The sequence below is a fragment of the Muntiacus reevesi genome, chromosome 10 (genome assembly GCF_963930625.1).
Source record: "Muntiacus reevesi chromosome 10, mMunRee1.1, whole genome shotgun sequence".
Lineage (NCBI taxonomy): Eukaryota > Metazoa > Chordata > Mammalia > Artiodactyla > Cervidae > Muntiacus > Muntiacus reevesi.
The window spans coordinates 22,978,459-23,004,619 of NC_089258.1; the positions used below are offsets into that span (position 1 = coordinate 22,978,459).

General features: G+C 40.9%; 1 protein-coding gene across 4 annotated transcripts; it reads left to right on the top strand.

Moving 5' to 3' along the window:
• The first annotated feature begins 83 nt into the window (after positions 1 to 83).
• Positions 84 to 24,586, top strand: RNF20 (ring finger protein 20). 4 transcript variants are annotated; one of them, XM_065946947.1, is made up of 20 exons: positions 84 to 207; positions 1,286 to 1,440; positions 6,713 to 6,880; positions 7,000 to 7,147; positions 7,300 to 7,482; positions 10,242 to 10,360; positions 12,360 to 12,506; positions 12,686 to 12,763; positions 13,197 to 13,316; positions 14,443 to 14,622; positions 15,486 to 15,621; positions 15,936 to 16,057; positions 16,179 to 16,549; positions 17,778 to 17,895; positions 18,462 to 18,611; positions 21,118 to 21,330; positions 21,883 to 22,008; positions 22,178 to 22,318; positions 22,995 to 23,096; positions 23,354 to 24,586. In XM_065946947.1, exons 2-20 carry the CDS (start codon positions 1,312 to 1,314, stop codon positions 23,528 to 23,530), a joined length of 2,928 nt encoding a protein of 975 aa, XP_065803019.1. In that variant the 5' UTR covers positions 84 to 207; positions 1,286 to 1,311; the 3' UTR covers positions 23,531 to 24,586. The 4 variants fall into 4 exon arrangements, with proteins under 4 accessions (XP_065803019.1, XP_065803021.1, XP_065803020.1 ...); XM_065946949.1 differs by lacking the exon at positions 84 to 207 and adding an exon at positions 264 to 440; XM_065946948.1 differs by lacking the exon at positions 84 to 207 and adding an exon at positions 265 to 536.
• The last annotated feature ends 1,575 nt before the right edge of the window (positions 24,587 to 26,161 follow it).

Below are 26,161 nucleotides of genomic sequence, written 5' to 3' on the forward strand. Positions count from 1 at the left end.
GCCCGGTTTGTGTCTTGTCCTTCACGCTGCCAGATTGAAGCGACTTCCTCTTTTCTTTCCCTTCTTCCTCCCCTTGGCCCCGCCTCCCGGAAGCTTCGCTGGGTCTTCACTTGTGGGTTAGGGGTGAGAGGTGGGAGGGCTACGCGGACCTTGGTGAATAACTGCCCCGAGTTCCACTACCGGGCGGCGCAAATTGGAAGAACTCAGGTCAGATCTCGGCCAAGGGCGGGACGGGACTCAGCGGGCAACGGGAATCTCCACCCTCTTCCGCTCCAAGGCCTCCTTCTCCCGGGCCTGGAATTGGCCTCTCCGAAGGCTGGGGCCCTTGGCCCCTCTGGAGTCGGATTGAGGCCATTGTCCTCCTCCTCTCTCTCCAGGCGAGGTCCCAGTCTGGTTGCTGCCTCCGATACCCTTCTCCTGGAGCTTCAGTTGGAAGCAGAGTTGTGTGTCGTCTCGGTGATGACAGGGCTGATACCTTCAGTAGCAAAGTGCTTTAGCATCCATTCCGCTTCTTTTGAGTTCCGAAACGTTGGGAGGCGAGTAGAGCAGAGAGAGTATTTGGTCATTTGCATTGTGCATATGAAGAAATCCCTTCCGAGGCAGCATGGCTCTCTACGAGTTAGTACTGGGATTCACACCCAGATCTAGCTCCTCTAGGGTGACACAAATTCGTGAGGAGAGCGTTTAGAAATAAAGAAACTTTAAATATAAAAAGGAGAGTTAGCATTTCTGAGAGCATGCTTTATGTTCGGCCTTATGCTAGTTTTTCTGTACTTATTCATTCATTATGAGGAGCATAGGAAGCATATACTGTTGTTATTTCTGCTTTAGGAAATTGAGGCTCAGAGATAATATGTGGCTTGTTCAGTGTTAATAATTAAGTAGACATCTCCCAGGTCTCTTCCAGCTCTCTGATTCTCCCAACAACTATAGAATTAACTGATTTTCTATATTTCTAAAGCAAACTATATTTTCAGATGTTGGCATTTCAGGAAATGAGATGTCTGAAAATTTTCTAAGTCTCTTCATCCTTTGCCCATTGTCTTGTATTTTTTAATAGCCTCCTATTTAGAACTTTGTAGTTCTGTAAATTCAGTTGTGACTCTTACTTCACAATTTACTTTTCTCTTTCCAAGAGGAACTTGAGGATCGTGTTGCTAAGTGTGGAATTAATGGACCCGGGTTAAAGGATTGACAGGAAAAGTTGCTAGCTTTTACATCATAGATGGACTCTAGTTGCTCTCTTTGACTATCTTACCTAAGATTTTTTTTTTTTTCTCTCCAGGAAAACAGCTATCATCTTGTGCCAATATGTCAGGAATTGGAAATAAAAGAGCAGCTGGAGAGCCTGGCACATCTGTGCCTCCAGAGAAGAAGACAGCTGTTGAAGATTCAGGGACCACAGTGGAAACAATTAAACTTGGGGGTGTCTCTTCAACGGTACGTGGAAATGATGCTGCGAGAGTGTGCTTTTCTTCTGTCAGTTGCAACCTAGAAGTAATGATTATGGAAGCCTTTTGGAGTAAGGGAAGTTGATTTGAAAAGAAGAGGGAGATAAAACAGCCAAAAGTAGATGAAATGATGTGTTGCTCATTTCTGAAAAAGAAATATGACATTTGATCTTTATTTTTAAAGATGTATTCATATTCTTTCTAGAGTCTGGTGCCAGATTCAGCATTGATTGTAGTTATTTAGCCGTGGGAAGCTATACACTGATTTTTCATTCATTGGAAACTAAGGGGCCAGGTACTAAGAGGCAGTGTAACAAAAATCAATCATTGAGAGAGTGCCTTCTTATTTTCTTGTCTGTAAAATGTAATCGTAGTATCTACTTCGTTGGGGTTTTGAGAGGAGGAAATGAAAGTGTTCCTGTTAAGGAACATTACTTTTTAACATGCTAAGTACTCAGTATATGTGATCTATTAATAGTTTTTATTGGGCTAGATATTGTGTCTATAATGGTGAGTAAAATAGATATCATCCTTATTGTTATGGAGTTGTCAATTTTTTTAGACAATTATACACCAAAAACTTATAGTAATGTTATATGTCCTTTAGACCCCATAAACTCACTGTAATAGGTAGGGAGTCTGTATTTTGGAACTTAACCATAGGGATATGGTGTAAGAATGCTTTACATTTGTATAGCCTACAAAACCATATCTACTTTTTGAAATTGAGGATCAGAGAGTAATAGGAGCATTCAGAGTAAATTGTGGATGAAGTATTATTTCTGGGTTTGCTATCTGGGATTCATCAGCCTCTTGTTGCCAGCAGGTGATTTTTTCTTGGCACTGTCTCATGTCATGCATCCCAGGGACATTTTTTCATTCAATAAGCATAAATATTTACCGAGCATCTGTTATTTGCCAGACACTGTGCTTTACACTGAGGACAGCTCCTGGACTTGAGTTTGTAGGTTGGCGCTGAGAAAAGAACAGACTGTATGATAGAGTGGGAAATGTGCTCTTACTGGAGATAACTGCACATGCTAAGGGATGCACAAAACAGGCATGCCAGTTTGGACTTTATCCAGAAGCCAGTAAGGAGCCACTGGAAGGTTTTAAGCAGGGAAGTAACATGCTCTGACTTAGGTTTTGAGAAAAGACCATAAAGGAGCTAAGTTTATAAGCAGGAGTTCACTTAACAGAATTGTTGCCTCATTCCTTGCCCCTCTTCTCCCTCCTATTCTTCCTCTCTAAGGGTGGGGAGCTGGGGCACGTATCCACTGATTCCTGACCCAGCTGGTTGACAGTTGCCCTTGAAGGCAAGAACTTCTCTTCTGCACTTCAAGGTTTCTGTTGTAAACCAGCTGAGATTGTGGAACAAAAAACTTTGAGACTGCATGGTATGCTTCAAGTGGGAACACTGCTGGTGTGACTGGAGCTGTCCACCAGAGCTGTGCTGAAGTCTGGCCTGGGATGAAAAAGAGTCTGCTATATGTAGAAGACTGTTGCAATAATCTTGATGAAGGATCTTGGTGGCTCAGGCTATTGTGAGGATAGTGTCAACAAGATTTGTTTGTGGATTGGATGAAGGGTATGAAAGAAAGGAGGCAAGATGAGCCCAGGATTTTAGAAGTATGGAGTTTTCACATGAGCTAGGGACGTATGTGAAAGGAGCAGATTTTTGGGAGCTATGGGGGAGGAGTCAAGTTTGATATTGGACTATAAGTCTGAGGTATTTATTAGACCTGTGAGTGGACAGGTAATTGGATGAGGTGATCTGCAGTCTGTGGAGAGGTCTGGGCTAACGTTGAACATTTCTGAAGCATTGTAGATGGAATTTAAATCCATGAGACTATAGGCTCTCCTGTAAGGAACGAGCATAGATAAAGAAGTCTGAGAACAGGGCCCTGGAGCAGCAACACTTCATGTCAAGGAGATGAGAAGAGGCCAACCAAAGAGGGGCCACTGAGGCAGGAGGAGAACGAGAGAGGGTGGGGTCCCAGAGGCTGAAGGAAGAGAGGGTTTCAAGAAGGAGTTGTTCAGGGGCTCCTGATGGGTTGAGAAAGGGGAGGACTGAGATTAGATTTAGTAATAGAAATTGCACTGGAGACTCGACAAGAACTGCCTTGGTGGAGTGGTGGCCATGGCAGCATGATTACAGTGAGCTTAAGAGAGTGTGTGAGGAGGAGAAGAATTAGGGGAAAGAGGTAGAGATGTTGCTTTGGAGGAGTGTTGATGTAAAGTAGAACCAAGAAAATGGGGCCTCAGCCCGAGGGAAATCGGAGGTTGAGGGAAGTTTTTGTTTTTTGTGTTTTTAAAGTAGGAGATATGGCATTTTTATTGATTGATGAAATGATTTGATAGGATAAATTTGATCCTGGAGGAGAGCATGGCCGCCCACTCCAGTATTCCTGCCTGGAGAATCCCCATGGACAGAGGAGCCTGGCGGGCTCCAGTCCATGGGGTCACAAAGAGTCAGACACAACTGAGCGACTAAGCATAAACTTGATGATGTAGAAAGAGAGAGCAGTTACTGGTTCTGTTCTGTCTCTTGAACGGACGAGAGAATGTGATATAATGCTTAAGCGGGGGATAGGGCCTTAACTAGGAGAGGAACACAAGGGATGCGGGCTCAGATATAAGTAGGTCAGTAGTCGGGGTGTGGGTGATAGATGTGGACATGCTTTTCTGATTGCTTCTGTTTTTTTTCAGTGAAATCAGAAGCAAGACTCATCTGAGAGTGAGGATGGGGGAGAAAGTTTTGGAGGTGTGAAGAGACAGGAGAAGGTACGAAATAGTCATCTTGAAGAGAGAATGGACTAGAGAGATGGGATAGCGTTGCTGGACAGCACCGAGAACCCACTTGAGTCTATGACTTGAGTTTAAACTGAGGCCAGTCAGCATGGTGCTTTATGTTTTTATTTTTTTAGTCACATTCAGCTTCATGGAAATAGGCGGAAAATTGGACGTTACCAAGGTTGGGGTTTTTAGCAGGCACACATAGAATAAGGGAGGAGAAGGTTATAAAACAGTGTGACCAGTCATGGCATTTAAGTTTGATTAAGAAGGAAGCAAGGAAGTAAGAGGAGTGAAGGATGTAGGTTTAGGATGAAGGCATAGGATCATTGGAGTATAGATCCTGGAGTTGCTGAAGAATGGATGGAATCGGAAACCTAGAGAGAGTGAGCTGCAAAATTGTGGAGAATGAGGTGTTGGAAATTGAGTTTATAGAGAACATCCAAGTATAGCTAAGTGTAAGACTAAGACTAACTGGGAGTTTGGTGGCTGAGGAAGCTAAGGGACAGATCATTGGGGGAGAGGAGATCAAGGTACAGGATCTGAGATGCAAGAAAGATCATCTATATGGCAATTGAAATTGGTAATAAGAAGTACAACATGAGTAGTATTGGAGAGAGTGATGACATGCCAGATGCTAAATCTTCAGGAAATAGTGGAGAAGTGACGTGGGCATTTGTAGATGAGTGCAGCAAGGCAGAGTGGTGGGTGATCCAGACCAGTGGCATGATCTGCAAAGCTAGGAGGTTTTAGGGAGCAAATAGATAGTGGCTTAGAAGTGGCTGTGGAGAATAAGGAGGACACCTGCCTGTCTCCAGGCCCAGGGCTTCAAAGGGTATGGGAGAGAAACAGCCCCCACTGGAGAAGTCTGTAGGGAAACAGTGTTTTCATCCAGGTTTCAGGTGGAGTAAGACGGGGAAGGTGATGCTCAGAAAAGAAAAGTTAAAGATGTCATTTATTAATAGTATGCATAAGCTGGTACAGTTGGGAAACTGTTGACTGTTTTGGTGTATCAAGAATGTTTAATCAGATAGAAGAGAGAAAATTAAAGGGAAACAAGAAATTGGTGCTCTAATAAATGATTCTTACTTTAAAGTAGTCATTCATTTCTAGGTAAAGTTAAAGCGTAATCCTTTCAACATGCTGTCTCTTTGCCTGAGGTTTTCCCTTCCTACTTGCTACCCCCCCAACCCCCCCACCAGCTTCTCCTCAGAGAGAAGTTAAAGGCACTGAGAGGGGTACACTGTTATTGATGGAGTGACGTTTTTGCAGAGACAAAAGAGAACATGATCCTGAGCACAAGTTGAGGTTTTAGAGTGTGGGCATAGGTTGGCAAACTGTGTGAATGGGTCTAGGAGATGGGGAATTGAAGAACTTTCCATCTGATGACTTCTATTTTCTCTTTAAAATAGGAAGCAAAGTCACCTGCTTAGTGTGATTTGAGAGCAGATAGGGTTTCGTAGTTTGACTCTGCTTTGACATAGAATAGGAGCTAGCTCACTTGTTAAAGAAAGAAACATTTTTGGACAAATGATGAAATCTGTTCAGGTTAGAACTCACTTTATAAAGGTGCCAGTCTCCCTAGTTTAATGACCTTATCTAGAAGTCTCATCATACTGGGTGTAGGAACGGAGGAGTCCAATATGTGGATTGATTCAGACTGGGGTTTGTGTGCAGAAATAGAATAAAGAGACGAAAGGTCGAGCACTTGAGGAGCCCAGTAAGCTGAAGTATGAAGGAATATACAATAGGGTATAATCAAGGTATGGAAGATAGTAGAGACAGAGGAGAAAGGAGAAAACTCAATATTTTGGAGATCCTGATAAAGACTAATGTATTAGGATAACGGCATGAGATATCTGGAAAGATATCAGGGAATGGAAGATTCAGGGAATGGGAAGTTGGGATTTAAGATTTCAAATGTGGCACAGTTCCAGATATGACAGAAATCTAGGCTATGGTTTTTGAAATGTCTGGCACAGTGACGGAGGTAATCCTTGAAGTTAAGGAATTCAAAATGCTAACAGTATAGATGCTAGAGGATTAGATGGCTCGTGCACTTGTGTACATGTCCAAATGTGTATTGAAGTCACTAGATGTGTTGACAGGGACTGGGATACAGAAGAACTTGGTTGACGAAGTCTTGAACGAATGAAGGGCAGTCCTTAGGAGACAGATGACTGACTGGGGTAGAGGGTGATCTGGCTGGATGGTGGAGCCTCCCAGTAGCAGTATTTTGTTTGTGTACAGGTGACTAGAACAGTGAACTGAGGTCAAGATTCTAGTGTATTTGCGAATGTCATTTTTTCCTCCAATCATAACAGATGTGTATTTATTTCTTCTACTGTTACTTCCTTTTTTTTTTTTCCTGCTGTTATTTCTTATCCACTTATTAGCCCTTGTTGAGTTTAACAGCTGATGTGTTTAATTTCTTTATGGAGATTAATAAGATTGGTTTCCTGGGGCAGGAAGAGTTAGACATTCGAACACTGCAAACCAAAAATCGCAAACTGGCAGAAATGCTGGATCAACGGCAGGCCATCGAAGATGAACTCCGTGAACATATTGAAAAACTGGAACGAAGACAGGCCACTGATGATGCCTCACTATTGATTGTCAATCGGTACTGGAGTCAGGTAGTAGCTTGTTAATTTACTCAGGTTTTGGTTTGAGCATTGTAGCTCTCCTTAGCCTTCTCTTTATTTCCAAAGTTGCTTCCTTTTGTATCTTCATAACTGTACCTCCTCTGCTCTAGTTTGATGAAAACATCCGTATCATCCTTAAGCGGTATGACCTGGAGCAAGGTTTGGGAGACCTGCTCACAGAGAGAAAAGCCCTTGTTGTGCCCGAGCCAGAACCAGACTCTGATAGCAATCAAGAACGGAAAGATGACCGAGAGAGAGGTGAGTGTTCGTGACAAGTTTACCGCCGCATGCTTTCTGGGTGTTTGAAGTAGGGCTTTGATTTGAGGCTCTCCATCTGAGGGGAAAAAGTAGATTTTGATATTTGCAGTTTTGTAATTTTAGGGGCTTCTTTTTTCCCCCTGTGTCCTCAGGGGAAGGGCAAGAGCCAGCTTTCTCTTTCCTTGCTACTTTGGCCAGCAGTTCCAGTGAAGAGATGGAATCTCAGCTGCAGGAACGCGTGGAGTCCTCCCGCCGAGCGGTGTCCCAGATTGTGACTGTCTATGATAAACTGCAAGAAAAGGTGGAGCTCTTATCACGGAAGCTGAACAGTGGAGGTGAGGCAAAACCCGGGAGACAGGGAGCAGAGGGAGAGGAATAGTCACTCACCTTTGTGTGTGAGTTTGTAGTTTTCAAACTTACACATTATTATTATTTTCAAATTTATATCTTTATTTTTAATTAAATTTCTTGAAATCAGTTTTAATCTGTTCTTGTTTTTTGTTTTTCTGTTGTCTCTTGTCATTTTCAAACGGAGGTGGCTCAGGGTTTAGAATTGTTAGATCTCAGTGTTTGGTAAAACAAAATATATTGAATGGAAAAGTGTCTGTTTGAAGTAAAGCCTCTATTTTATGTTACTATTCAGAGTTAATGCAGAAACCTATATTTGTATAGTGTAGTTAAGTGCTTGTGTAGCTAGCTTGCGTCTTAGTAAGTGTCCTGACTTCATGCTTTAAATCCACGGGGTCGCTAAGAGTCGGGCACGACTGAGTGACTTCACTTTCACTTTTCACTTTCATGCATTGGAGAAGGAAGTGGCAACCCACCCCTGGAGAATCCCAGGGACGGGGGAGCCTGGTGGGCTGCCGTCTATGGGGTCGCACAGGGTCGGACACGACTGAGGTGACTTAGCAGCAGCATGGTTTAAATAATAATCATGGTCTAGTTGTAATATTTTAATTTCTCTGATTGTCATTAAGATGTTTAACCTTTGATTTCTGAGAGAGATTTCAAATATAATGGAGGTTGAATCACTGGCTGGGAAAAATAAGAATTTTCTTACTCTGTACTTTTGTTTTTAAAGATACATAGGCTAAGTTAATAAAATTAGAAGGAGAGGCATATTAAGGACTTGGTAAAATTCTGTGGTCAAAAGTATCTTTTGTTTTTCTAATAGTGTGTTTGTGTGTTTCTATATTTTATTGTTTATAATGGATACTTGTTTTAAGATATACAAATCAGAAATCCCAAAAGTCCTCCCATCTTACTTTTCCAGAGATAGCCATTGTAAATAGTATTATTTGTGTCCTCCCAGACTTTTGTGTTCATATATTATTATCTACTTCGTGTGTTCCCAGCTATGTCTGTTGGTGCACTGTCATGCCTTACTCTTTGTTTCTCCATTTTCTTGCCCTGTTTCTGGTGTCCGGTTGGAGCTTGTATAATGGTGAATGAATGGCTATAAGTCTTCCCTGTCATCTAATGTAAGCTGAGCTGTCTGTTAACTTCTTTCTCCCTTAGCTCTACTTGAATAGTTAGAAGGTATTATTAAACAATATGCACATGGATATACCATGTGTATTATATGTATTATAGTATATCCATGTGCATATTATATCAGACAGAATGCCATTTGCAGAGACTGTGTCATTGATAAACTTGATTTTATAAATGAATATCAAGAAAGGAATTACTGTGTTTAAAAAGGAACTAAGAAGAGTAGTGCATTAAAAGGTACTTTAAAATTTTTCCTTTTGATGGCATGCATTTTAAGGTAGAGGTCAAGTTAAAAAGTAAAAACATTCATTACAAGTTACAAACTGCTAAGCTGCTATTATTTATAACATAAAAGATGGTTGCCATCGATTAGCTGAATGTTCTAAGAGACAAAGATGTGTGAAGTGTGAATTGTAGCATCAACTCTAACTTTTGGCGGTTCATTTTCCCCTCATATTTATTTGGCCCTTGATTCAAAAGAATTGCATTTATCAGCTTGTTTAATAATTCACTAAATATTTATTGAGCTCTATTATATTCTGGGCCCTGTTCTCAATATCTTAGGATATTAAGAGGACTAAAATTCAGCCCCAAGTTCTTACCTTAGGTTTTGAATCAGAATCACTCTTGAGAGTTTTTGGAGCATACCGTTTTTTGGCCCTGCCCATGTGTATTCTTATTTAGTAGGTATAGGATGAGTCCTAGGTAAGTATCTAATTTTAAAGGTTCTCCAGGTGATGCTGATGGGTAGTCTTGGTTGAAAACCATGAAAACCACCACATGACTGACCTGTGTTACATTTCTAAGAGGGATGCCAGTTTCACTTCCTGATAACTGTCTCTAGGGTCAGCATATCACCCGAGAGTATCAGGTCAGTGTCACCTGAGAGGATTTCAGCTATAGTATCTATGACTCTAATTTTAAACATACTAATTTGGTATGTTAAGTTCTATGGGTGTACTACCTTCTTTGTAAATAACAGTATACATTTCAATTCTTGAGCCTCCGGAGTACATCTAGCGTAGTATTCCAGAGTATGATAAGTAATCCTATGCCCTTGTCTTTGTTCTTCATGATTTTATAGATGCCCATTTGAACAGTGAAATTGCTGCTCTCTTGCTCTGCCTTTCCCTTCTCTGCCAATAGAGGGGCTATTAGTGAATACTAGGAATTTGTGATAGAAAACAGAATTTTATTACTATTAAGTCTGAGACTGATTAGAGATGCTCTGTCTTGTCTACAAGTCTAAAATGCAGTTTTTGGGGGTGACCGTTCCTTATCTGAATAGAGTTACAGGACCCCCTCCATTTTTTTTCTCAGGGCATTTTGGTTTCATAGAAAGGGATGGGCGTTAGGTGACCTTGCCTCTGTCTCCCTCTGCAGAAGCTCAAGGTTGACTGATTTTCCTAAGCAAGGGCTTTAATAAGGACTAAGCCCTCTAAGCAAGCCTTATCTGTCATGGGAAGATTTTAAAAGCCAACTATTTCTAGAAGTTTTCAGGAAAGTGAAGTGAGCTCACACATGAATGCTTTGGCGGGATAGACAGTTGTAAAATGTGACACCATAGCTGCTAAACTAAAGTACAGTTCTTCTCCCTCAGACAATCTGATGGTGGAGGAAGCAGTGCAGGAACTGAATTCCTTCCTTGCGCAAGAGAACACGAGGCTCCAAGAACTGACCGACCTCCTTCAGGAGAAGCATTGCACCATGTCTCAGGAGGTACCTGACCAGAAAGGAGGCGGTTCCCAGTGGGCTCTGCCAGGCGTTGACTCAGAGCACTGAGTGCTTTAAAGGTCGTCTTCCTCTGGAAAGCCTGCTTTGATGTTTTGAAGGGCAGGTTAAAGCAACCAGCTCTGAGAAATCAAAACCCGAGGAAAGGCTTAAGGGAAGGAAGGAATCGAATGTTTCTCCTTGACTCTGTTTAAATTAGACATCCTAGGATTTTAGTTTTTAGGAAGAATTGCCATCATGAAGTTTTGCAAAACAACACACCAAACCCCTACATATTAAATTAGTCCAAGCGACCATGTACAATGTTACTGAGGAATGGGTTGGTTGAAATTTATCTGAGGAAGGAACAGTAGGAAATACTGCATTTATGACGACCTACGAACTTGAGGAATGTGGATTTTTAGTCCAAACTTGGACACACATAGTGCCGTAAGCAAACTGTGTCAAGATTTGGGTGTTTATTTATATAAAATGACTGAGACGAAGTGGTGATAAGCCTTGTGCTGAAACTTGACCTGCCTTAGTTGGGCCACCCACTTCTTGTGCTTATAAGTTCGTAGTTACCATGTAGGTAGTGCCTGGCATTTAAGTACTTTATGAGTATTATCTCCATGGTCAAATAACTCATCTTACTGCTAAGGAAACACTTTCAGAGAAATTGGGGACTGGTCCGAGGGCATACAGCCAGAAAGTGATTGAACTGTGTGATTCAGGTGTCGGTCTCTTTAACTTTAAAGCCCATGTTCTTCATTATACCCTGTTTCGGAAACTCCAGTGCCAAGGCGCACGCTGGGCTGGTTGCATGGGAATCATCTGGGAAGTTTAATAATACTTCTTATCAGCCTTCAAAGGGGTTATAGTATAGTGGTCCTTATAAAGAAATTGGACTGTAGTGAAAAAAATAGTATAACTTTTATGTTTTGAGGTATAAACTAGGTGCTGCCAAGATGAGAAGGTCTTCCTTTACCAGCCCTTTCCCAAATCTTAGCATTGCTAAGCTGGAGAGGCACAGTGCTTACCTCAGCTGACCTGACGTCCATGATGGCTCTCACGGCTGGCTGTTGCTTCTGCCTGTCAGCTAAGAACTCTCCTCAGCTAAGACTCCAGTTGTCCACTGGCAACTGGCTTCTCCTGAGAGGAAGAGAATTAGTGTTTCAGGAATACCAGGCCAAATCTGCATGGCCTTTCAGACATCTTGAAGTTATGTAGCATCATTTCCACTGGGTCACCAAAGTTGACCCAGATTCAACAGGTGGGGACATTGACCTCACCTACTGTTGGGAGGACTGTCAAAGGATTTTGGGGCCATATTTTAAAACTAACACAAAGGATATGTGTAGATTGATGTGCACATGTGTGAGTTTGGTGATGAGAGTATTAAACAGCATTAGCTATGTATAGCTCCTAAATAATCAGAGAACAACGTAGATTTTTGTATCTTTATAGCATCTAATTCTAGATTGCCCTGGGGTCAGCTTGAAAAAGAGAATGGAAGTTTTCCTTTCATTCTCTTTGGATTATCATTTGTGGGAATGTGGGAGGGAAGGTTGAGGGTAAAGATAGCTGTCTTTTCTAAATAAATCTTTCAATTTTTATCTCCTAAAATATTTGTCTGGTAAAACCAAGGATGTTATCTTTTATCTCTTAAAAAACACATATTTTCTGATGGGTTTGTGGTCTGTATAGGGAAATAGTGCTTCTCAGAGGTAGAAAAATCACTAAATCTTAGGTAGTCTTTTCCTTGTGAGAGTTCTTAGAGACTTCTACAGTTTTCCTGATTGTGACTGATCCAGAACTGTTGAAAGAACCTGTGATTTCAGTTTTATGCTCCTATGTTGGAAAGAAAGTGAAGTATCTCTTACTTAAATCTTTTCTATAATGATACAGTAAACGGTTAATTCTGTGGGATTTGGAATATAAGGCATTCCTTTTCTAACTTGGTCTTATTTTTGGTATATTTTACTGAACACCTGTCTTTGGGATGTAGTTTTCCAAGTTGCAGAGTAAAGTGGAGACAGCTGAGTCACGAGTGTCTGTCCTGGAGTCCATGATCGATGACCTGCAATGGGATATTGACAAAATTCGAAAGCGGGAACAGCGACTTAACCGACACTTAGCAGAAGTTTTAGAACGGGCAAGTGCTGTTTTATTTATAGTTTGAAGACTGGAGTCATTTTAAGGAGTCTACTCAGAAGGGATGGGGTTGGATAACATTGTTAGTACTTGAGGACAAACAGGCTCCTTTGAAAGTACTTTGGTTATCAGATTAAAATTCTAGTGTCTCTCACTAAAGAATCTTTGTCTTCTCCATAGGTAAATTCAAAAGGTTATAAAGTGTATGGTGCAGGCAGCAGTCTCTATGGCGGCACAATCACCATCAACGCCCGGAAGGTAAAATCAGCGATGCCCTCAGAATGTTTTTTTGACCTGGTGTGAGCTATTGCCTTAGCCTTTCCTGCTGTCTGAGTGGTGAAAAGAATCTGCCTGCCAGTGCAGGAGATGTGGGTTTGATCCCCAGGTAGGGAAGATTCCCTGGAGAAGGAAGTGGCAACCCACTCCAGTGTTAATGCTTGGGAAATCCCTTGGACAGAGGAAGCTAGCAAGCTATAGTCCAAGAGGTGGAAAAAGAGTCAGACATACTTAGCATCTCAACAACAGCAGCAGCAGCAGGTGTTGTGTTAGTTAGGTGCTTAGGATTGTGTTCACAAGTAACTGTGGGTTTTTGCTAGAAGAGTGGATCAGTGGAGATGGAAGCTTAGGAATGGAAATGATTTAGAAATTCCCTTTCTTTAGTCTCATTTTGCTATTTCCTCCTTTCCTCCAGTTTGAGGAAATGAATGCGGAGCTTGAGGAGAACAAAGAGTTGGCTCAGAACCGTCACTGTGAGCTGGAGAAACTTCGGCAAGACTTTGAGGAGGTCACTTCACAAAATGAAAAACTAAAGGTAGGAGACACAGTTCTGAGGGGCAGTAAGATAAAACTTCTTGCTGATCAACTCACATGTATGAAGCATAACATAAAGCATGATAATTTATGAGGGAAGAGAAAATACAAGTTTCGTTGCTGTATCTATTTATTCAGTTATATGTTTACTTAATATTTATACCCTGCCTTGTTCTGAAAAGGATTTAAAGCAGCCTTCAAAGGTACTTTGACTAAATCAAAGTGCTCTAATGTAGGACCTGTTGAGAAAAATGAGGAGTAGGGTAAACTAGAGTGACGATCTAAAATGGATTTTTAAAATGGGGCTTGTATACAAGACATATGCAAGAAGCTTGTATGTACAGTAGGTAGGCCACTCCCATGTCAGTGTCTGCCAGTTTGTACCACAGGATTCATCCCTGCCGTTTCTAACTGCCAAAACAGAGAAGGAATTCTGGTCATTGATCCTGACCACAGGATCAGATGGTCAGTTTATTTTCATACCTGCCCATTAGAATTTTCTCCCATGGTTCTTGGGTGGAAGAAAACAGATTCCTAAAGTCTTCCCCCCATTCTTTCAGTTGCAATCACTTGTCTTTTATAATTTGATATGTTTCTAAGTAGATATATGCACAAAGATGTTGGAACTGAGAAAATAAAAAACAGAACACAAACAGCCCAAGTTGAATCTGTTGAAGTGTTAGAAGAATTTAACAGTTGCTTAGAAGCATAAGTATTTTTGATACAATATCAAAAGTATTTTTCTCTGTGACTATCTACAAAGAGAACAAATTAGTGACCAATGTCCTCAACTATCTTCTTAAGTATCCTGATAAATTTCATAGCACTCATCTCTGTCCCTAGATCTGACTGATTTCACAGATCTCTTCTTGGTGTCCTTGGACACATAGTGTACACCATGTAGCAATTAAAACAGTTCTCAGGTGGAAGAATGCAGGCACCAGGTACCACCTCTTGGAGGATCTAAATTAATTTGGGGTAAATTTTATGTAACCAGAGGAATAGGTAGATGTAGTTCACAAAATTTGCCTCAGCTGCACAGGACATCAGAGAGTTTAAGATTTTTATTTCCTGGCTAGCATCCTAGATTCTGCTTCTGACTTTTCTTTTCTTTGGGCACTCCTAAGGTGGAATTACGCAGTGCAGTGGAGGAAGTGGTCAAGGAGACTCCAGAATATCGCTGTATGCAGTCACAGTTCTCCGTGTTATACAATGAGAGTCTACAGTTGAAAGCACACTTGGATGAGGCTCGGACTCTGCTTCATGGCACCAGGGGAACCCACCAGCGTCAAGTTGAGCTCATCGAGGTAACAGTCTAGCTTTTCCTTCTGTGTATAAGTTTTCTCCCTCATACATTTAATAATTTTACTCTCTCTTGCTCAGTTAATTTTTTATTCATTCAGCAAACATTTATAGAGTGACTAGAGGTCTTTACTCTGGTAGATGGTGGGTATCCTGCCATCAAGGATTATACAGTCAAGTGGGGAGAGTAGTTTCCAGTAGAATGCAGTGTGGTGCCATAGAGCATGTCCATGCGGTGATAAAGGAGACAGCATCTGATCTGACTGTGGACCTGCCCTGATTCCACTTGCCAAAGTGGAGTGTGAATCTTAAGGATAAATACAAGTTTACTGGTAGATAGAAAAAGGAAAAAGTGAAAAAAAAATGGTCTAGTGTGTTTGACGTCTTCTGTGCATGGGGGAGAACAGTGTATAGAAGCTGCATGGCTATGTACATAATTTTTTTTTAAGGCAGAAACTTTCATTTATGTGTTCACTTCTGCATTTTCCTTAGCCTTTAAGTTTATGTTTCTGGTGGTTGGTCATTTACTATATGTCTGCCAAATGAATTTAATATATCTTACATGACTACTGATATACTGTTTAATTCTTTAGTTCTCCAACTAAATTGTAATACTCTCAGAGTTAGGAGCCATTTCCTGTATTTCTTGAGTCTCCTGCCAGTTCTCAAATCAGTATTATGCAGCTCTCTGGTACTCAGTAAGTGTTGATTGAATGTATTGATTGAATTGGAACTAACCCCTCTTTTCTTGATATTTTCTTTTTTTCTTCTTAGACCCTTACAGGTCAAATTTAGGAAGCATAGTCCTAGAACATGGTGACATTACTTCATTTTGATAAGAATGTTTGGTTCCTTTTTCTGTGTGTAGCGAGATGAGGTTAGTCTTCATAAGAAGCTGAGGACGGAAGTGATCCAGCTGGAAGATACACTGGCCCAGGTCCGCAAGGAGTATGAGATGCTGAGGATAGAATTCGAGCAGACCCTTGCTGCCAATGAACAAGCAGGTACTGTTACTCTGGCTCCACCCTGTGGCTTTGCTGCACATGCCTTCCTTGAAAGACAGCATGGTCACCAGGATTTTTAGAACTAACTGGAGCTCAGGAGTCCTAAAGAACTTGAATTCTGTCCTGCATTTTGGTGTTCAGACTGGGTGCTTGTGTTTTAACTCAAGTTGGTCAGTTTCGTTTCCATCTTCCGAGAAGGAATCTACCTTTTGACAGCTCTTCCTGTTCCTTGGAAGTCCCTCATGTGTTCTGCATTTCCTCGTGCCTTTGCCCTTGTCACAGTTCTTCCTAACTTTGCTGTTGCTGTATTTAAGGCCCCATAAACCGGGAGATGCGCCATCTCATCAGTAGCCTCCAGAATCACAACCACCAGCTGAAAGGGGAGGTCCTAAGGTATAAGCGGAAGCTGAGAGAAGCCCAGTCGGACCTGAACAAGGTAATCAGGAAGAGCAGGATAAGTACTGTTTACAGCGAAGTCTGCAGAGCTGTCCTGGGGTGAGGAGGACGGCGTGGTCACCACAAGCGTGCATGCCGCTCTCCTTTCTCTGCCCTCCCAGACTCGGCTGCGCAGTGGCAGCGCCCTTCTGCAGTCTCAGTCCAGTACTGAGGACCCCAAGGACGAGCCTGCAGAGCTGAAACAGGATCCGGAGGACGTGGCCGCCCAGTCTGCTGCATCGAGGGCGTCTCAGGAGGAGGTCAACGAAATTAAGTCCAAACGCGATGAGGAAGAGCGAGAACGAGAAAGGAGGGAGAAAGAGAGGGAGCGAGAAAGAGAGCGGGAGAAGGAGAAGGAGCGAGAACGAGAGAAGCAGAAGCTAAAAGAGTCAGAAAAAGAGAGAGAGTCTGCTAAGGAGAAAGAGAAGGGGAAACATGACGATGGAAGGAAAAAGGAAGCGGAAATTATCAAACAGTTGAAGATTGAACTCAAGTAAGAGCAATGTCTTTAGAGTAACTGTTTCTGACTCTAAAGTGAAGGTTAGGACGTTGTACTTGAATGATGGCATGGCTTATTCAATAACTGTAATATTCTCATTGTAACCAAGTGTACAGTTAATGTGGTCTCAGTTCTTGATCAAGTGTACGACTTAAGTGGCCTGCATGGCTGTTGTATAGTCTGGTTCAGTGATTAGGTCTCAGTAAACCCTGTTGTTGCAGCCTTATTCCTCATGAATCCAAATTAAGGGAAAGGATATCATGATGGAGGTAACACTCATGAGAACTGTTGGAAATTAACTACTGCTATTTACTAGATTTGGGCAAATTGTTGGCATTCATTATAATTTAAATTATAATAGGTGAAATATATATGGCTATAACTTGAACAATATTGATCTCTTTGCCTGATGGTTAAGTAATTTGTGTATATATCAGATCATTTTAAGAGATTTCTAGGAAGTTTACTTCTGCAGGCACTGAAACAGTAAGACAGACCTTTGAGTCCAGAAACACTGCCATAACCTGACATATCACCCCCAATTCCTCCTGCGCAACCAGGAACTTAACTGGTAGAACTGGTTCCTCCTTGCTCCGCATTGGTCATAGTTGAGTCTTTATTGATGTTTGGATTGGAGGGGCTACTGTCCTCAAAACGTTTGAAAAGGATCGTTAAGAAGTTTGAAAGTTTAGTAAGATAAAGTTTTAGTCTTTAACTGATGATTAATCACTCAACTGTCAAATCTAGGATTAGTGGTATATTTTAAACTGAATTTTCTCCTTTTTTTCCCTCTCTTCCTCTTGCTGTCTTTGAGGCAGAGTTGTTGTTTTTGTTGTTTTTCTCAAGTGTGGTATCAGAATCATCTGAGTGATTTATTTAAAGTACATTCCTGGACCCCATCCCAGACCTGCAGAATCTGTTTCTAAGAGTGGGGCCCCAGAACTTTGCCTGTTTAAGAAGTGCCACAAGTGCTTATCTTATAACTTTATGGTGGTGAATTCGGTCTGAAGGGAGAAATGACTCCTTTATACAACTTACTTTTCTATACTTTGAGCGTGTCCAGAAGTCTCTTAATAGTCTTTGCAAAAGTTATGTCTTTTAGATGTGTTGTATAAAGTGTAAAATAGAACTGTTTAAGGTATTTCGCTCAATTCAAAATTCCCTTGATCTGATGCCCTTTGTTTTCTCATCATACCCTTCCCCTCCACCACCCTTATCCTAGGAAAGCACAGGAGAGCCAAAAGGAGATGAAACTGTTGCTGGATATGTACCGCTCTGCCCCAAAGGAGCAGAGAGACAAGGTTCAACTGATGGCAGCAGAGAAGAAGTCTAAGGCAGAGGTAACCTGGTCTGCCGTTAACTGTCATTCTGATCAAAATCATTTGTGGGATTTTCGTTTGCACTTCTGGGGTTGTGGTTTCTTTACCTTTAAAGTTAGTGTTTAAAACTTTGCAACATTTTCTTCCCTTTTGAAGACCATCTAAAATAGAGATTTTTAGATTTTCCATCAGAAAATTATGGGGAATAGTTTTTAAACTTTTTGCTCCCCTATTTGCCATATAAATCATGGTAATACTGACTTTCTTCTTCTGATTACTTTTTGAAAGAATGCCTTATGCTTTTAAAATTTGGGAGCCTAGAAAAAAAGGGTGAAATTGCTATTTTAAAGGAAAGTACATCGGTTCTCCAGAGTGCTGCTTATAGAAGCATGTGATTTTGGAATGGAGTGGTATTAAAGCAGGGCTATGATATAGCACACTAGTGTATCATTTGTCTCCTTTCACTGTTCTGTAAAGGTTCTTTTGTTGTTTGTGGGTCTTCTATCTGTGCACAGATTTAATTGATTTTTGAAATTGTGTGACAGCTTTTTTGTTTCTCTTTTTGTGTGATTCCTTTCCTCCTATAGTTGGAAGATTTAAGACAAAGACTCAAGGATCTAGAGGATAAGGAGAAAAAAGAGAATAAGAAAATGGCTGATGAAGATGCCTTAAGGAAGATCCGGGCAGTAGAGGAGCAGATAGAGTACCTCCAGAAGAAGCTGGCCATGGCCAAACAGGTGGGCGTGCTTTCTTTATTTAAGGAGATTTTTAAAGGAAGTTTTGCTTTTTAAGTAAGTAATTGACAGTGAAATTTGCCCTGTCATTCCAGGTTTGTTTTTTTTTTTTTTTGGTTAATTTTTTTTTTCTCTTATGTATTTGTTTGTTTTTGCATTGAAGTCTCTCATCATTCAGTTACTTTGTTTGGTGTATTTGAGAGGAAGGAAATTTACTCTTATTTTCAGATGGATAGCCAGTTGTTCAGAAAGTGTTTATTGAGGAATCTTTTTTCTGCTGATCTGGGGGATGTAATGAATATATAAAATTTTATGTGAAATTTTATGTGAAACTAAGAAATATATGTTCCCCAAATAGTTTACAAGTAAATAACTCATGTGTTAACTGTGGTAGTTCCTGAGTCACAGCACTGTAGAGACTTGTCCCCTTCTCAAAGGAACATATATTTCTTTAAGTCCCAATGAATTTACTAACATACCAAAAATGGTTAGAACAATCATAAGAGCTGAAGTCGCTCAGTCGTGTCTGACTCTTTGCGACCCCATGGGCTGTAGCCCCCCAAGCTCCTCGGTCCAAGGGACTTTCCGGGCCTGAATACTGAAGTGGGTTGCCATTTCCTTCTCCAGGGGATCTTCCCGACCCAGGGATTGAACCCGGGTCTCCCGCATTGTAGGCAGACGCTTTACCGTCTGAGCTACCAGGGAAGCCCTAGATATATCTGCATAAATAGACTGAAGTACACATGGGTGTTTAATATGTGTGAAAAAAAGAGTTTTAACTCAACAGAATAAAGGAAGATAATTAAACGTGGTAGGGCAAAATCATAATAATATTGGAAAGAAGGTGGACATATATTCGAACACTCTACATATTCTAGGATAGCTCCCAAATGGAACATATATGTATGTTATATAAATGTAAATATATAAACATATATATATGTTATATATAGTGCTAAAGAAATCCATAAAAGAGTCAGAAGAAAACAGATGTTTTTTTTTTTTCATTTGAAGTGGAGAAGACCTTTTTAACTAGTAATAATAGCTTAAAAAAATGAAAGGGTGATAATTTTGACTTATGGAAAAAAATCACAGAAAACTTCTGCGTGGCGGCAAAGCCAAAGGATAAATGACATACAGGAAAAATATATTTCTAACTCTTCACAAAAAGGCTTATCTTTCTAATATACAAAAAATTTCCCCAAAAATGATAGGGAAGAAAACTCAAAAACCCAATAGAATAGGCACAGGATATGAATGGGGCTTCTCTGGTGGCTCAGCAGTAAAGAACCTGCCTGGTAATGCAGGAGATGTGGGGTTGATCCCTGGGTTGGGAAGATTCCCTGGAGAAGGAAATGGCCACCTACTCCAGTATTCTTGCCTGGGAAATCCTGTGGACAGAGGAGCCTGATGGGCTATAGTCAGACACAACATAGCAACTAAACAACAACAGCAACAAAGATATGAATAATTCACAGAAAAACAAATGGCTCATAAATGTATGAAAAGATACTCGTAATTTATAATTAGATAAATGTAGACTAAAACTGTTTTTATATACTGTTCTGCACCTATCAGATTGTTATGAAGCTTAGATGTTTTCAGTATGTTGGAAAGTCTATAGATTACAGTTAGTATTATAATTGTGGAAAAGTATGAGAAAATATGAGATTGCATGGTGGGAATTTTCTTACCCAACTCCTACTTGATCAGTTTGCTAGATAACGATTTGTATAATTTTTGTCTGCCTCAGCTCACTTCAAATACAGATCAACTAGTGAGTATCAGGCTAATAATCAGTGCCAGTGGTTTCAGACAACAAGGCTTCTTCTGTATTCCTCAGTTCAGTTCAGTTGCTCAGTTGTGTCTGACTCTTTGCGACCCCATGAACCGCAGCATGCCAGGCCTCCCTGTCCATCACCAACTCCCGGAGTCTTCCCAAACTCAGGTCCATTGAGTCGGTGATGCCATCCAACCGTCTCATCCTCTGTCATCTCCTTCTCCTCCTGCCCTTAATCTTTCCCAGCATCAGGGTCTTTTCAAATGAGTCAGCTTTTCACATTAGGTGGCCAAAGTATTGGAGTTTCAGCTTCAGCATCAGTCCTTCCAATGAACACTCAGGACTGGTCTCCTCTAGGATGGACTGGTTGGATCTCCTTGCAGTCCAAGGGACTCTCAAGAGTCTTCTCCAACACCACAGTTCAAAAGCATCAATTCTTTGGCGCTCAGCTTTCTTTATAGTCCAACTCTCACCATCCATACATGACTACTGGAAAAACCATAGCCTTGACTAGACGGACCTTTGTTGACAAAGTAATGTCTCTGCTTTTTAACATGCTGTCTAGGTTGGTCTGTATTCCTAGTGACTAAGAACTAAGCTTCTTAAAAACTGTCTCTCCCTGTCACTTGGTTATTTCCAGATTAATAGTCGACATGTTTAATTTCCTGTGTGCACTTCTTTGGAGTTAGAAGATTTTATTAAAATGAAGGTTCTTCTTTCTTAATTTAGGAAGAAGAAGCTCTCCTCTCTGAGATGGATGTCACAGGTCAGGCCTTTGAAGATATGCAGGAGCAAAATATCCGTTTGATGCAGCAGCTGAGGGAGAAGGATGATGCAAACTTCAAGCTCATGTCAGAGCGTATCAAGTCCAATCAGATCCATAAGCTGCTGAAAGAAGAGAAGGAGGAACTGGCAGACCAAGTTTTGACTCTGAAGACTCAGGTAACTAGAATGAATAAAGCTTTCCAGAATCCTGTTGAAACAGGGCGTTTTCTACGTGAAAATACATATAAAAGAATAATTATTGTGGCACTTTTTATATAGTAGGGAAAAAACTCTAAAAACTAATGTACATGATTAGTGTATTGGTAAATAAATTATACATCCATACAGAGGAGTACAGTGAGCTGTTTAAACAAATGTGAATCTGCCAATATAGAAAATTGTCTAAAATATATCACTAAGGGATTCATTTGTTTATGCATTTTGTGTTAAAAATGTGTATGTCTTTTGTGTGTGTTCCGTGTATCTTAAAAACTTCTGGACGGCTGCATGAAAAATGGTAAGAGTGGCTATGTGATTACCTCTGAATGTCAGGATGAGAAATTGCCGTAGTCTTGCACGTAATTCAAAAGGTTTATGGATAGAATTAGTATTAGCTCGAGATTTCTAAAGAGTTTCTTTTATGGACCTGTGGATTAACAGAGCTTAGTCAGTTTTTTTTTTTCCCCTCTCTTTGCTGTTTGTGTTAAAATGTGGCTTTCTTTTTCTGAGGTTGATGCCCAGTTACAGGTAGTGAGGAAACTAGAGGAGAAGGAGCACCTGTTACAGAGCAACATCGGCACCGGGGAGAAGGAGCTGGGTCTTAGGACCCAGGCTTTAGAGATGAACAAACGCAAGGTATGATGGACATTGCTCTGTGGTCTAACGTGATGCTTAGTCCTCAGACAAACAAATAAGTATGACACTGGTGAAATTGCAGGTTTGCTTTATTCCTTGGGCTTGGGTTCATATTTTTTTCTCACTGCAAACAAGTGGTGATGAGGTGTTACTTATACATCCCTCATAGGCAATGGAGGCAGCCCAGCTTGCAGATGACCTCAAAGCACAGTTGGAGATGGCTCAGAAGAAGCTCCACGATTTTCAGGATGAGATTGTAGAGAACAGTGTCACCAAAGAAAAAGATATGTTTAATTTCAAACGGGCCCAGGTCAGTTGTTTTTTCTTCCCTTTTTGCCTTTTAGGGGTTTTCTGGGCTCTGAAGTGACATGTTTTAAGAGTCAGTGATCTGTTGTATGCAACTTCCTCCTTAACTCCTTGAGTGACAAGAGTTTATTTTCTTCACTGAAAATTATCCCTAAAGCCTATCATGGTGCCTACCACATAATGGGTGTGGAATCAATACTTATTTATAATGAATGAGTTAGTGAAATCATAAAGAATTATCAGTAAAAAAAATTTAGAGAATTTTAAAGTTCTACAGTCTTTGTTTTTTGCATCACCTACTGTTTCTTAGGATGCCTTTCTATCTTTTACAGTTGTAAATGTGAAAATTTTAATCCAGTCTATCTTCAGCTTAAAATAATTGCCTTCAAATAAAGTGGCCTATCAAGTTTTCATCATCTTCCTTTTTAAAAAATTTAATCCCTCTAAACTCTTCGACTGGATTTTCACAGAACTGAATTGACTACACTTAGATACAACTGAAGTTTGGTGATGTGATTATGGTCGCTTGCTTGTCATATTCTCTACATTCTTAGGCGATAATTAGACATGAAAGGACAGAAAGTCTTTTCTTTCTACAACAGAAAGTTCAAGTGGAGCCGGTAATTTTTCTCACAAATGGCAGGCCTGGGGGGAGTAACAGTTATGCTCTCCCATCACAGGAGGACATCTCTAGACTTCGAAGGAAGCTGGAGACCACGAAGAAACCAGACAACGTACCCAAATGTGATGAGATTCTGATGGAAGAGATTAAGGACTACAAGGTTAGGAAAACTGCCTCAGTGATTTGTGTGTGTGTGTGTGTGTGTTTGTTAAGGCTTCCTAACAGATTAGAAGAATAAATACTGAACTTCTTCATGTGAAAGTAACCAGAGAATGGTTTATTCTGGTAGTGGGGTGGGGGATGGTGCTGTTATTATCTTAGTGCTCAGTGGATTTTCTTGTCGTTTGCTTCTGCATGAGCCCTTTGGGTCATAAACCTCTATGGTTGCTCTGACTCTGATTCCTTTTTCTTTTCTAGGCACGCCTGACCTGTCCATGTTGCAACATGCGTAAAAAGGATGCTGTACTTACCAAGTGCTTTCATGTTTTCTGCTTTGAGTGTGTGAAGACCCGCTATGATACCCGCCAGCGCAAATGTCCCAAGTGTAACGCTGCCTTTGGTGCCAACGATTTCCATCGCATCTACATAGGTTGATCCAAGCCAGGAGAAGAAGAGGGGCAGGCTCCGTAGGCACTTAGTCATTAGCCGCCGAACTGCTGCCGCCCCTCTCCTCGGCTATCATCCACGGGGCAGTGTTTCTGTCAGCTCCCTTTCCTTCCCAGACTGTGTCCAGGTTCTCCTTGCTAATACTTTGATGACTTCAGCTGGGGGAAAGGATTGATAGTGCCAGTCTTGGGTTTTAGAATGAATTAGAAACAAACAACTTTTGGCTTCCCCACCCACTTTATTTCCTGTTTTTAGACTTTGCAACCTCTTCTTCAGGCTCCCTGGGTAACCTTGGATTGTCCATTCCTCCTGAAGAAGTCAAATGGGTATTTTTGAACTGAGAAGGAGACAAGGAAGAGTGGAGACGTGTGGCTTCTTGCAGTGGGCAGTGATCTTTTAGAAATAAGCTGTCTGCAGGTCTGATCAGTACTCGATCTGGACAGTAAACTTCTTGTAAACTTGGATTATAAAATGATATCTTCATGCTCCTTATTCCTGTTTGAAGCCTTAATGAAATTTATGTCCAGGATTAGTCAGCCCACCTCCTGTTCACTAGCTGAGTAATTTGTTAAGGTCAGCTGGCTTCCTTGTTATAGTTATTTCTAAGTTTTGGATGTTCTACTCATCAATGTCTTTAAATTTCTTGAGGCCAGAATGATTTCAAATACTATAGCCCCCTTTCATCTTATAATGAAATCAAGATGGGAAAGGCTGGGGCACAGGACTGAGATGGTGAAGAGATGCACTGGGTATTCTGGGAACTTGATGCAGAGAGGCCTTGGTGAGCTATGAATTCCTCTCATTTGCCTCTCCACAGGGGGTGGTTATGACTCCTGTTTTCAGAAAATTCTATGTAATGTTTCCGTAGGAATTTATACTCCACAAGCTTCAATTAAAGCAGGATTCAGTTTGCTTTTGTGTTCATGTTTTCCTTTGAAATTTTTATATTTGTCATTATTAGTTGATTTTCTACCTGCTGTTTTAGAATTAAATTCTCTTGAACAGAAATAATCAACTGAGATTAAAAGGCTAGCTGTGTTTAAACTATTTTGTTCTGTGATTAATTGAAGCACTTTTCTCCTGGTTGTTTTATTGAGATTGTTCTGGGGAGGGATTATGCCTAAAAGATGGTTTATTTGACTATTTAGTTCTCTTCCATAGTTTATTATGGGAGTAAGACATTGTGATTTGTTTTCCAGAAGGTGTCAGGCTACCTGACACTTTAGTTTGAGCGTTCTTGAATGATAAATTTTATGGTAACCAGCAAACCAGAGGATTTTTTATGTCTCTGGTAAGGGGTTGTGTAAAATGGATCCCTTCTCGATCACCACATGTCCTAGAAGATGGGTAAGGGCAAATTCCATGTCCTTTTGTGGTCACTATCTGTAATCAGCAGGACTTGTGATTAGTTCGAGACTCATGTGGAATGGGTTAAGAAACTGAGTCTGAGGAATTTTACAGTGTCATCAAAGAGGTCATGGGCTCCTCAATCTCCCCACCCCCCTCCCCAACACACACACAGAGCCAGAAGGAGGTCCGGCCCTGCTCCCGGATACGTGGTGCATTTGCATTCATTAATAGGGCACTTTCCCCTTGCTGTTCTCTTAATAGAGCAAGTGGGAACATAAGTTTGTTGGAAGGAGAGCAAGACAACTTACTTGGGCAGGTAGCAATTTGGGTTTGGATATTAACTGTTTATAACGCTTAGCTAGGAAAGCCAGCTGCCCAGCATCAGGGGACCACGAAGCCTGTGGAATGTTGTGAAAGAAACTGCTAGTCTCATGGGAAGCTGGGTTTAGGGGAAGTTCCTCTAGCTGGAAAGAGCAGGGAGCCCCTAGTCCCAACTAGCTTGATGTCCAGGCAACACAGGAGGAGCTCTTAATGTCATTTTCAGATAATGATTCAAAACTGGTGATTTGGGGCATTCTAGCTTCTCATTGGGAAAGAGGTCATTGAGTGGGCTTCAGGAATACCCACAAATTTCATACCAAATTCTGTTTGTGTTGTGTCTGCATTTTCACAGCTTTTTTCAGATCCTTAAAGGATCTTAATTTCTTAAGGGAATTTTGAAACTTAACAAATTCCCAAAAGGCTAAGAATCACTGTTCTACATCCATAAGAGTTTTTTATGTCATGACTATAAATGTCAATATCAAAGATTGTAGCATACGTTTTAGAGACCCTCTTTAAAAAAAAAACAAACAAACCCCACCTTTCAAGTCTTCTGGAGATGGTCTTTTGTTCTTTTTTCCTTTAGTTTTTCAACCTTGTAAATTGTCCTGGCAATTTGGACCAAAATCAGGGTTGATGTGCTCTAAGGCATATGACTGCAAGTCTTGGGAGGGTCCTACCTTCTTACCTCCTCTAAGGGTCTTTTTCAAAGGTGTTTGGCTGTTTCTGCTAGCGATTGCATTTTTACATGAATTTCCACTGAGATTCCTTGGTTTGTTTGTATTGTCTGGCCAGGTCCACAGGCATCTTTGAATGCCACTCAAGTGGTGAGTCTGATTTGTTAACCACGGGGATTCATGGGAAGATTCCAGACAATCCACAAGTGACCACTGTCTTCTTTTAGACCTACTGGGATGGTGATGATGGAAGAAAGCTATCTGCTGCTCT

What these genes read in the sequence shown, in the direction of transcription:
- RNF20 (XM_065946947.1), top strand. Translation starts at nt 1,312, where the DNA reads ATGTCAGGAATTGGAAATAAAAGAGCAGCTGGAGAGCCTGGCACATCT. An exon ending in ATTGCACCATGTCTCAGGAG is followed by an intron (nt 10,361 to 12,359) that starts GTACCTGACCAG and finishes TTTGGGATGTAG; the next exon opens with TTTTCCAAGTTGCAGAGTAA. An exon ending in CAGTTGAAGATTGAACTCAA is followed by an intron (nt 16,550 to 17,777) that starts GTAAGAGCAATG and finishes CCCTTATCCTAG; the next exon opens with GAAAGCACAGGAGAGCCAAA.